This window comes from Chrysochloris asiatica, unplaced genomic scaffold (genome assembly GCF_000296735.1).
Source record: "Chrysochloris asiatica unplaced genomic scaffold, ChrAsi1.0 scaffold00031, whole genome shotgun sequence".
NCBI lineage: Eukaryota > Metazoa > Chordata > Mammalia > Afrosoricida > Chrysochloridae > Chrysochloris > Chrysochloris asiatica.
Window position 1 is genome coordinate 7,606,273 of NW_006408549.1, and position 12,425 is coordinate 7,618,697.

Here is a 12,425-nt window from a genome sequence, read left to right on the forward strand (position 1 = left end):
CATATACCACTAAAGCCAGTGATGATGAATTGAAGAATTCTACCAACTTCTTCACTGTGAAATTGTAGATGTATTGATAATTACTGGTGATTGGACTGCAAAGGTTGGAAACAAAGAGAAAGAATCAGTAGTCGAAAATATGGCCTTAGTGATAGAAATGATGCTGGAGATCGCATGACAGAATTCTGCAAGACATTTTTAAAAATGTATTTAAAAATACATTTTTAAACAACATAAAAGACAACTAAACACATGGACCTCACCAGATAGAATACACAGAAATCAAACTGACTTCATCCGTGGAAAGAGATGGTGGAAAAGTTCCATATCATCTGCCAAAACAAGGCCAGGGGCAGACTGTGGAACAGACCATCAGTTGCTCATATGCAAGCTGAAGCTGAAGAAAACGAAAAGAAGTCCACAAAAACTAAAATATGATCTTGAATATATCCCACTTGAATTTAGAGATCGTTTGAAGAACATATTTGATGCATTAAACACTAAAGACCAAACATTAGAATTGTTGTGGGATAACATCAAGAACATCATACAGGAAAAGAAAGCAAAAGGTCAGTAAGAAGACAAAAAAGAAGGAAAACATCAAAATGAATGTCAGAAGAGAATCAAACTTGCTCTCCAGCTAGAGATGCTAAAGCAAATGGAAGAAATGAGGAGGTAAAAGAGCTGAACAAAAAGTTTCACTGGTCAGCTTGAGAAGGCAAAGTCAAATATTATCATAAAATGTGCAAAGCCCTGTGGAAAACCAAAAGGGAAGAACACACTCATTTCTGAAGCTGAGTGAACTGAAGAAAAATTCAACCCTGGAGTTGCAATATTGAAAGAGTCTATGGGCAAAATATTGAATGATGCAGAAAGCATCAAAAGAAGATGGAAGGAATACACAGTCATTGTACCAAAACATTTTTTTAAAAAACTCGATTTTCAACTATTTCAAGAGGTAGTATATGATCAGGAGCCAATGATACTGAAGGAAGAAGTCCAAGGTGTATTGAGGGCACTGACAAAGAACAAGGAACTGGGAACTGACGGAATACAAACAGAAATCTTTCAACAAAACTGAAATGACACTGGAGTCACTCACTCATCTACGCCCAAAAATCTGGAAGACAACTACCTGGCCAACTTACTGAAAGAGATCCATATTTATGCTCATTCCAAAGAGAGGTGACCCAATGGAATGAAATCATCAGACAACAGTGTTAATACTGAATATAAGTAAAATTTTACTAAAGATAATACAAAAATGACTGCAAGTATACACTGACAAAGAACTTTCAGAGGTTCAAGCTGGATTCAGAAGAGGATGTAGAAGAAGGGATATCATTGCTAACATCAGATGGATCTTGGCTGAAAGCAGAGAATTCCAGAAAGATGTTTACCTGTGCTTTATTGACTACACAAAGGCTTTCGACTGTGTAGATCTTGACAAGCTATGGACAATATTGTGAAGGATGAGTATTCTGGAACACTTGTGCTCATGAGGAACCTGTACATAGGCCAAGCGGCAGTTGTTCCAATAGAACAAGGGAATACCAAATAGTTCAAATTTAGGAAAAGAGTACGCAAAGGTTGTATCTTTCACCCTACTTATTCAATCTGTATGCTGGGCATATAATCAGAGAAGGAGGATAATTAACAATCTACGATATGCAGATGATACAATCATGCTTGCTGAAAGCAAAGAGGATTTAAAATACCACTAGGCGTTCTGGTAGCGTAGTGGTTACGAATCAGGCTGCAAACCGCCAAGGTCAGCAGTTCAAAACTACCAGCTGCTCTGCAGGAGAAAAATGAGGCTTTCTGCTCCCATAAAGATTTACAGCCTCAGAACTCTGTTCAGGGTTGCTATGGGTCGGAACCGATTCAACGGCACTTAACAACAATAATGAATATCAAAGACCAGAGCCTTCAGTATGGGTTGCACCTCAATAAAGAAAGCAAAATCCTCACCACTGGACCAATAAACAACATTCACATAAATGGAGAAAAGATTGAAGTTGTCAAAGACTTCATTTTGCTCAGATGAACCATGAACACTCATGGAAAAAGCAGTCCAGAAATCAAATGACATATTACATCAGGCACATCTGTGGCACAAGACCTCTTTAAAGTGTTTAACAGCAAAGATGTTAGTTTGAGGACTAAGATGCACCTGATCCAAGCTTGGAAAATACCAAAGTCAGTTTATTTTCAGTAACCTCATATAAATGCAAAAGTTGGACAATGAATAAGGAAGACTGTAGAAGAATTGATGTATTTGAGTTATGGTGTTGGAGGAGAATATTGAAAGTACTGTGGACTGCCAAAAGAACAAATAGATCTGTGTTGGAAGAAGTGCAGCCAGAGTGCTCCTTGGAAGCTAGATGGCCAAACTTCGTCTCTCATACTTTAGACATATTATCAGGAGGGACTAGTACCTGGAGAAGGATATCATGTTTGGTAAAGTGGAGAGTAGGAGAAAAAGAGGAAGAACTGCCCCAAAGGGTTTCCTAGATTGTAATCCCTACAACAGAGTCCTTTGTGGTGCTGGAGGATAAGCACTGGTCTGCTAACATCAAGGCCATCAGTTCAAACCCACCACCAGCAGCTCAAAAACCCTATAAGGGTCTCTATGAGTCAGAACTGATGCAACAGTACTTAACAACAGCAATTCTTTTTTTTTTTTTTTAATGTTTTATTGTGAATTATGTGATAGTTTACATGGGAGAACATTAGTTTTACATTCATCCTATCGTATATTGTTTCATTGCCATGGTTACAATCCCCTCCATGCATCATTAACCAATCAAAGGGTATACACTACAAGTCTGCCCCCGGATCATCAGCACACAGCCCATCTCCCTCTCTGTGTCTAAAATCCCCAGCTGCTCCATCTCTCCAGGTCATCGTCTCTGCCTCCATCTCAGGCATCACTGCTTCTCTGGGTAGGGTCCCGCTCTCCGCTCTTCTCCATTGATGGTCCCAGGGACCTCTGCTCCTAGACTGAAAAGTTAATCACTCCCATCCTTGCTACAAAACGTCTACCTTTACATTTCCAACCCTCACAATCAGTCCTGATAACAATTATTCACAATTGTATCACAAGAGACCAGTCTGCATTTCATTGCATCAGCCCCGCCTAGACAGACTGAATACTACTCACTGGAGATTCTACCTTGCTCTAAGCTCTCTGGATCTAGGTTCCCTCTTGAAGCTTGTAAGCCAGTCACTTCTTCCCTTTGTAGTCCCCCACCCCCATTTTGGGTGGCCAATGTCCAAGTTGCCCATCCCTGTCTATTCTGTGTATGGAGGGGGTGGGAATGAGCCTTGCTATAAAGATTGGTTCCCTCTTTTGAACTACTGCATCCATAGGTGTAGGTCAAGTTCATCAAATTGTATCAGATTACTCTTTTTTTCCTCCTCTTTTTTCTAGTTGAGCTCTGAACAACAGCAATTCTTATAGGAACAGAATGTCGGGTCTTTTCTCCCATGGACCAGCTGATGGGCTGAAGCTTCTGTCTGACCTTTTGGTTAACAGGCAAATGCTGAACCACAGGGCTCCTTCCCCGTGCCCTACATTCTCATTATCACCTCTTTAGATGAATATTAAGATTTTCCTAACTGGCTTCACTGATTGTGCTCCTCAGCCTTTAAATTTATTTTCCACAGTCAGCCAAATGCATGTCTTTTAAGTCATAATTTCATTTTTACTTTCTTTAATGTAGCTTCATGGTAAATCAAGTTTCAACTATTGATTCTGGAATTTAATCTCAACTTTCCAGTCAAACTCCCTGCTGCTTAAATCCCAAACAGAAAACAAGTTAAGGTTTGAGAAGAGATGAAGAACCAACTCTTGAGGAATGCTTAATGTAAGTTGCAGGAGAAATTAGAAGCTAAAGTCCGAGAATCATAAGACGAAAGCATTAGATATTTCAAAGAGAAAGAGGAACTGATGGCATTAAAAAAAGAAGAAAAATTGAGAACGAGAGTCTTAAATGTACTTTACATTTAGCAATAAGGAGAGTATTTATCAGTGATTATTACTAGGTGGTGGGTGTGGTGGTGGTGGTGTGCCGTGGAGTCATTTCTGACTCATTAGCGACCCTGTACAGGGTTTCCGAGGCTGTAAATCTTTGAGGCAGCAGATATCATCTTTCTTACATGGATCAGCTGGTAGATTCTAACTGCTTATCTTGGTAGCCGCCCAATTCGTTGTAGCCCACTACACTACCAATGCTCCTTGATTATTACCAGAGTCACCAGGAAAGACTCTGATTACAGCACAATGAACTGGGTGGTGAGGGCCTGGAAGTAATAATAAATGTGATCACCTATTCAAAAAAATCTAACTGAGACAGACAGAGCACAAACCAGAAGAGCCCACAGGCTACTGTTAACTCCAGAAGGTAACAAACCAGAAGACAAAAGGAGCAAATTAACAGTCAAGCTAACATCACCAGCTGGAGAGGTTGAGGAAACAAGAGCCTGGAAGAGGTTAGAGCGGCATCACAAAGGAAAAGCAGAAAAACACTATCCCTGGGAAGTAGAATGGATGGAGCAGAGAAGAATCTAAGTGAGAAAGCTCACACTTGATTTACTCAGTAAATGACCTACTTATCTGCTAAGAGGCAGGGAAAGGTGATGAGTCCAGGAACTTGAAAAAAAAAAAAGGAAACAAATTATAACAGTCCCAGAGATAGATCTGTTGGGAATTCAAGAAGAGATGAATGATGGCTAATAGTTAAGAGTACCACAAGTCCCTGAAATATGCACACCTAGAAATGATCATTTCCTAAAGGACTTGGAGGAAAAAGGCTACTTACATGCTTTAGATGCAAGTGTGCCTGGCTGGCAATGTCATATACGACATCTCTCACATTTTTACCTTGGGTCTTCCGTAGAAAATCCTCTTGTGAAACACCATGCTATGTAAGAAAATGTACATTATATTAGGATCCTAAAACTAACTTAGCTAAAAAAAAAAAACAGCTCATAGGACAGTGGGTAATGGCAATTTTGTGTTTAAAAAAAGTGTGTGTGCGTGTGTGTGTGTAACTGATTAGAGAACAGGGATAGATTATCCAATAAGCAAGATAATCAGATAAGCACGGACTTACTTGTGCTTAATTACTGGTAATCTGACATGAGACAAACAAACTTGGAATAATATGCAATAGGATGTTAACAATGGTTGTGGGTAGAACAAAAATACACAAGAAAACAAATATACTGGAAGTTTAAAAAACAGACAATAATCTCATTCCCAGTGCAAACAGAAAACATTTGAGTTCTCATAAAACAAAACTGTTTATAATGGATTACTTCCTCCTGGTGTGGTGCTATAAGATAAGCACTGAACTGTTAACTGCAAAGTCAGCAGTTCAAACCCACCAGTGGTTCCTTGGAAACCCTACACAGGGTCGCTATGAGTTAGAACTGACTTGAAGGCACTTAACAACAAACCATAACTTCCTCCTTAAGTAAATAAAACAAAGAATAGGCTAGTGTGAAGACTAGGAATAATTTCTGTAACTGCTTGGGAAGGAGCAAGACACTTGAAAGCTAACATAAAATGAGGTTCTCTGGACCTTCTTTCTCATAGCTCCACCACAGACATAAAAGGACTGTGCACTGCAACAAATTATTTAATGTCTATTCTAGCCATAGTTTGTAACCCCAGCAAACATTTTGCCCTAATGGGTAAGAGAAGGTAAGAAGATACCGATGTTGGTGGTGGTGGTCATATGCCGTGGATTCAGTTCCAACTCATAGTGACCCTGCATAGGGTTTCTGAGGCTGTAAATCTTTATGGGAGCAAAAACCCTCATCTTTCTCCCACAGAACGGCTGGTAGTTTTGAAATGCTGACCTTGAGGTTAGCAGCCCAACTCAACCACTAGGCTACCAGAGCTCCTTAAGAAGATATTGCTAGGATGACATAAATCAGCTGTGAATGTTAATAGAGTGCATCAAAACTGTAAAAACTTGAAACTCTAGCATGGGTATAAAATGAGCCGTCTCAGAAGCCAGAGAGGGGATCTCACTACCATCAAGAAGAACTAGAGCCATGAGTGTAGCATATCCTTTGGACCCCAAGATTCCTGTACATTGAAACTCCTCAATCCACTGACAGAAAGCTGTGACCCTGGAGGAGTGGAAGTGTAGCCGCAAAGCCAAGAGCCAGAGAACAAGATAGTGCTATAGGTTTCCCAGCCCATGGAGCAATTTAAGCTGAGTCACCTTGGGCAAGAGGCTTGCTTGTAGAGTGGGGTACCTCCAGGCACTTAATTGGAGGGTGAGAGGTAGATTTTCTGGGAGACCTGGTATGGTACTATAAGCACTGGATTGCTAACCACAACAAAGGTGGTTCAAACCCACCAGTTGCTCCTTGGAAACCCTATACAGGGTCACATGAGTTGGAAATGACTCCATGGCACTTAACAACAACAACAACAAAGGTATGCTAACCCACGGAGCTAGAGCCAAGTGCCTTCAAGCTGAGGCTTATGGTAGAGTGTTATGTCCGGTGAGCATTTATCAGCAGCCCTAAAAGACATTGTAAAATTGATTGGGCACAAAGATCTGCCTGTGGGCACGGCTGAGGAGAGACGGTCCTGACTGGAACAACTGTGCCCTGAGAATTGTAGCTTGTTAACTTCCCTAACAGGCTGTGAGTATGCCGTCTGAGTGCTGTGTGGTTGTTGCAATGGATTACAGAACCTGGCTGAGTAGAGTGCTGGGGGGGGGCGGCTGACTGGTGTCACACTTTTGCAGAATGAGAGATAAAATTCTGACTTAATAATTATCTGCTGTAAGCAATTAGTACTGGTTTCAAAGAAGTTACCTGAACTAGCTAAATAAAGAACCATGAGATAATTCTGAGGTAAGTTATTAGAAGGGACCAAAAGGCAGCCTTACCAGCATACAGATATCCATGGGAAGGAACACCTTTCTTCTGCTACTATGATAGGGGGTTGCTCTCAAACAAGTGACAATGCCTTGTGCTTTTCCAATGTGACTTGCAGCATGATCAGCATGAAGATTCTTCACACCTACGGTTTTGAAAGTTAAATAACAGGGTTACTTTTTAAGAGCAGAGCAAATCAACAGAACCAGCATTGAGAAATCACATGTAAAGATAGGTTCTTCTATATATCTTTAAAAAACAGGATTTATGAGAGCAAAGCTGAGCACAAGAACAAGTTGGCCACTCACCACTTACAGGTTAGATAAAAGACTTTTCCTCAGACTACAGCACACCAAGAACACATTTGGAATATTAATGGAGTATCATGAAAAAACATTACAAATCCTGCATTTCTTCTCCTTAGTGCAATTTCCATATGACCTCATTTCAAGTACAGGTGAAACAAATAAACATTCTGCTCTTTGCTCCCTTCTTTCACTGTGATGGCAAACATGTCACCAGGTGTTCAGGCAGAACAGGCCAGGGAAACCCAACAGGGACTTGTACCACTCTTTCAGAGTGTCATGAAGATATATAACCTTCCAATGAGAAGGCATTGTTGTTGGTCCAAATAATTCTCTCATTACAATCAGACCTCATTGGTTCAAAACAAAGTCAATGAGGAAAAGAAAAAACAAGAAAAATCTTTAGAAATACAATATTATTTCTTTTATTTTATTAATTATTTAACATGAGGAAGATTATTGACAAATAGGGGAGGAAGAAATACATGAATGACCTTCCAAATTTTAAAAGATGCTATAGAAAAAAAAGGAGTCCTGGTGTGGCACTGTACAATAATCACTGAACTGCTAATTGCAAGGTTGGTAGTTCAAACCCACCAACTGCTCCTCAAAAAGCCTATACAAGGTCACTATGAGTCAGAATTGACTCGATGGCACTTATCAACAGTTGTTGTTGTTGTTAAGTGCCATCGAGTCGGTTCCGACCCACAGTGACCCTGAACAGGGTTTCCGAGGCTGTAAATCTTTATGGGAGCAGAAAGTCTTCTCTTTCTCCCATAGAGCAGCTTGTAGTTTCAAACTGCTGACCTTTGGGTTCGCAGCCTGATTTATAACCACTATGACTAACAACAGTAGCATAGTAAGAAAAAAGTTAGATTACTTGCAACTACCAGATTTTCAATTACAGCATTCCCATGAGGTAGAAAAGTAATTTTATAAGTACCTGAGTATTTTCATTAGTCTTTGCTCCAAAGAAAAATAAATATTCCCCTTACCTGCAATTTTGATTACACAAGAAAAATAAAACAAAACAAAAACTCTTCATAAATGGTACGAAGAAAAATTTCAATGTTTAAACTGGTTAGATGATCAAACTAAGAAAAAGTGAAATCTGAAAGGTGTTTTCTTTGAAAAGTGAAGCATAAAAGAAGAAAACTTACCTAATAGTTCTAGTATTAAATAAAGAAGAGAGCTCTGTGTGTTTTCAGCATAAGTTTCCAGTTCCTGGATATTACGATACACTTTGTCATCCAAATTTTTTTCCTATAATCAAGCAAAAATAAAGTGTTGAATTATCAGTATTTTGTAAATAATTTTTTCTGTTTTAAAGAACAGAATAATGATGAATAAAAATATTGTTCAACATATTACTGTTTAGTCCAAGATAAAATTAGATAAAAATGTTTCACACATTCAATACTTACAAACTATCTTTCAAAATAATACTCAATGAATAATTTCAATGCACAAATCACCTTGGATACGGGGTTGGCCTATTTTTAATTCCTTCTAAAGCCAAGGTATTAAGAGGACTTGACTTTACTGAGCTCTTACTTAAGCACTTTATAGAGTATCTTCTTAACCTTCACAACACCAGAAGATAAAAAACTAACACCATTTCCATTCTGGTGGTGAACAAGCTTGGGCACAGACACATCAAGGTCACACAGCTCCAAGCAGTAGATCTGGGATTCCAACAGGCACATTTGATTACAGCTCATTCATTTAATGAGGAAAAGACACCTAGAAAGAGAAAAGAGAATGGCAACCCAAACCCAAAACCAAACATGTTGCCACCGAGTCAATTCCGACTCCTAGCAACCCTCTAAGAAAGAGAACTGCCCACAGGATTTCCAAGGCTGTACATATTTACAGAAGCAGACTGGCACATCTTTCTATCACAGAATAGCTAGTGGATTCAAACCGTCAACCTTTCAGTTAGCAGATGAGCACTTAACCACTGTACTATGAGGGTTCCTTGGAGAACTATGACAGTGCCCCACAGACACACAAAATACCATTTCTATATGATTAATAAGCACACTATATTCAACAATTATAAAAACTAAAACAGAAATAAATGAAACAGGACAGAAAGACCATAGTAGGAAATCAATAAGACAAGAAATTGGTTCTTTGAAAGTATTAAAATTGACAAACCACTGGCAAATCTAACAAAAGAAAAGGAGAAAATGCAAATATCACGGATAAGAAATGAAATGGAAAAAAAAAAAAAAAAAGAAATGAAATGGGTGCTGTCAAAACGGATCCAATGGAAATAAAAAAGGTTAACAGAATACTATGAAGCACTACTTCACGTTTGCAAATCTACAAGAAATCGCTAGAAATTTATTACCTAAACTAACAAGGACTGACACAGAAAATCTGAGGGGAAAAAAAAAAAATGTAATGAAGAAGAAATCTATCAGGCCATTATAAACTTGCCAAAACAGAGACAGTCTGGCTCCAGACAGCTTCAATGGTGAATTATACCAGCCATTCAGAGACAAGTTGATACCAATTCTACTCAAACTATTCCAGAATATAGAAAAGATTGGAAAACTCCTGAATTTATTAAGTGAGCATAACTCTGATACCAAAACCAGGCAAAGACATTACTAAAAATGAAAATTATAGACCAATATCCCTCATGACCATAGATGCAAAAAGTTTTCAACAAATCCTAGCCAAAAGAATTCAATAACATATCAAAAAAATAATAATACCAAATGGAACTCATACCAGGTATCCAAGGATAGTTCAACAACAGCATAGTCCACTAACTATATAAAACAAAGGAAAAGAACCATATTAAAATAAATAAATAAAAAGGCAGTATAAATGCAAGGACAAAGTTTAAAAGACAGGAAGGTAAGGAAAGGAGTGGAAACGAAGTACAGGGAGGAAGTAGGATCCATGATGGTAGATCGTCAGGATTGCAATCAACAACATGAAACAAAATGTGTATGAATTGCTGAATGGAAAACTGATTTTCTCTATAAACCTTCACCCAATTTACAATAAAAAGTTTAAAAAGTACAAAAAATCTTGTATCCAGTAACAATCATTCCCATTGCACACGCCTCTGTCCACACCCCCCTTCCCAGCAACCACTAATCTATTTAAATGTTCTATGGATTTGCCTATTTTGGACATTTCATATAAATAGAATCATATGGTATGTGGCCTTCTGGGTTAGGTTTTACTGAACAAAAACATTTCAAAGATGTCCAACATCATTAATCATCAGGGAAATAGAAAATGTAACTACAATAATATACTACTTCACATCCACAAAGCTGGCAATAACTTTTTTAAAAAGGACAGACAGATTCATCCATGTTGTAGTGTATACAATACTTTTATGGTTGAATAAATTCCAGTATGTTAGATGTGCCATGTTTTGCTTATCCATTCATAGATTATAGACATTTGGGCTGTTTTCACTTTTCAGCTATTTTGCATAATGCTATAAGCATTCATATACTTGTCTTTAAATGGATGAATATTTTCATATCTCATGGGTATGTAAACTAGGAGTGGAATTGTTGGATCATATGTTAACTCAAAGTGTAGTTTGAGGAACTGCCTGACTGTTACCCAAAATAGTTATAACATTTTACCTTTGCACCAGTACTGTATGGAAGGTTTCAAATGTGTCCTTACCTATACTTATCTGTCTGTCTTATTATCTCCATCCCTGTGGCTTCATTTTGTATTTCTTTGATGACTAGTAATCAACAGCTTTTTTACATGCAAACTGACCATCTGTATATATTCTTTAGAGAAATGTCTGCTCAGATCCTTTGCCCATTATTAATTGGTTAGTTGTCTCTTTATTGTTCAGCTGCAAGAATTATTTTTTTATATACTACATCAAAGTTTCTTACTAGATATATAATTACATAATTTGCAAAAACTTTCTCCCATTCTGTAGGATGTCTTTGCACTTTAGATAATGTCCTTCAAGCATAGATGTTTTTTAATTTTAAAAATCCAATAATCTATGTTTCCTTTTGTTGCTTAAACTTTTAATGTCATGTCTAAGAAACAACTCCCAAAGTCAAGATCATGAAGACTTACCCCTATGCTCTCTTCTACTGTTACATGCCATCAAATCAGTTCCAATTCATAGTGACCCTGTTTAGGGTTTTCAAGGAGTGGCTGGTGGGTTTGAACTGCCAACCTGGTGGTTAGCAGTCCAGTATTTATCCTATTGCACCATACCCGGACTTTAAGTTATCTCTGAAGAGTATTAAATTTTAAATGCTAATTCTAAGTCTTTGAGGAATTCTGAGTTAATTTTTGTGTATGGTCTGAAGTAGGGATATGAATACCTAGTTGTCCCAGCACAGTTTGTTAAAAAGACTATTTTTCATCAATTGAATTGACCATGAATATAAGATTTCTTTATGGATTCTTCATTTCCAGAGAAAGTCTATTCCATAAATCCCTATTTATGTGCCAGTACACTGTCTTGCTTACTGATGCTTTCTAGTAAGCCTTGAAATCAGGAAGTGTGAGTCCTCCAACTTTGCTTTGATTTTGAGTTCTTTCAGTTTGTATAGGAATTTTAGGACCAGTTTATCAATTTCTATAAAGAAGCCACCTGGGATTGTGACATGGACTGCAGTGAATGTGTATATCAATTCCAATACATGAATGTGGGATGTCTTTCCTTTTATTTGTTATTGCTAAATGCTGTTGAGTAGATTCCAACTCACAGCAACCCTATATAGGGTTTCCAAGGAGCGACAGGTGGCTTTAAACTACTGACCTTGTGGTTAGCAGTACAGTGCTGATCCTACAGCACCATGCCAGGATTTTGTTATTTAGATCTTCTTTCATTTCTTTCCATAGTGTTTTTTGCTTTTTAGAATATAAATTTTATACTGTTTTTGCTAAATTTATTACCAAATATTTTTTATGTTATTTTAAATGAGATTATTTACTTAATCATTTCTGACTGATCATTGCAAATATTCAGAAATATAGCTAGTTGTTGTATATTGGATATCTGAGGGGAGCCCTAGTAATATCATGGGTTTTATGTCGGGCAGCTAACTATAAGTTTGCAGTTTGAGCCCACCAGCTTCTCTGCAAGAGAAAGATGAGATTGTCTAAGCCCATAATGATTTATGACTGCTCTGCAGCAGTAGTCTTGGTGTGGTGCCGTATGATAAGCACTGGATTGCAAGGTCTGTCTGTGGAAAC

At 38.0% G+C, this 12,425-nt stretch overlaps 1 protein-coding gene across 1 annotated transcript in view; it reads right to left on the reverse strand.

Annotated features, from left to right (window-relative positions):
* The window catches only part of NDUFAF6 (NADH dehydrogenase (ubiquinone) complex I, assembly factor 6), a 73,940-nt gene that overhangs the window by 9,524 nt on the left and 51,991 nt on the right, over positions 1 to 12,425 (reverse strand). Inside the window, exons 5-7 of the mRNA XM_006859206.1 lie at positions 8,372 to 8,474; positions 6,918 to 7,051; positions 4,824 to 4,925 (exon numbers count right to left, since the gene is read on the reverse strand). Of these exons, the coding sequence (XP_006859268.1) occupies positions 4,824 to 4,925; positions 6,918 to 7,051; positions 8,372 to 8,474 (339 nt within the window). The remainder of the gene's footprint in view (positions 1 to 4,823; positions 4,926 to 6,917; positions 7,052 to 8,371; positions 8,475 to 12,425) is intronic.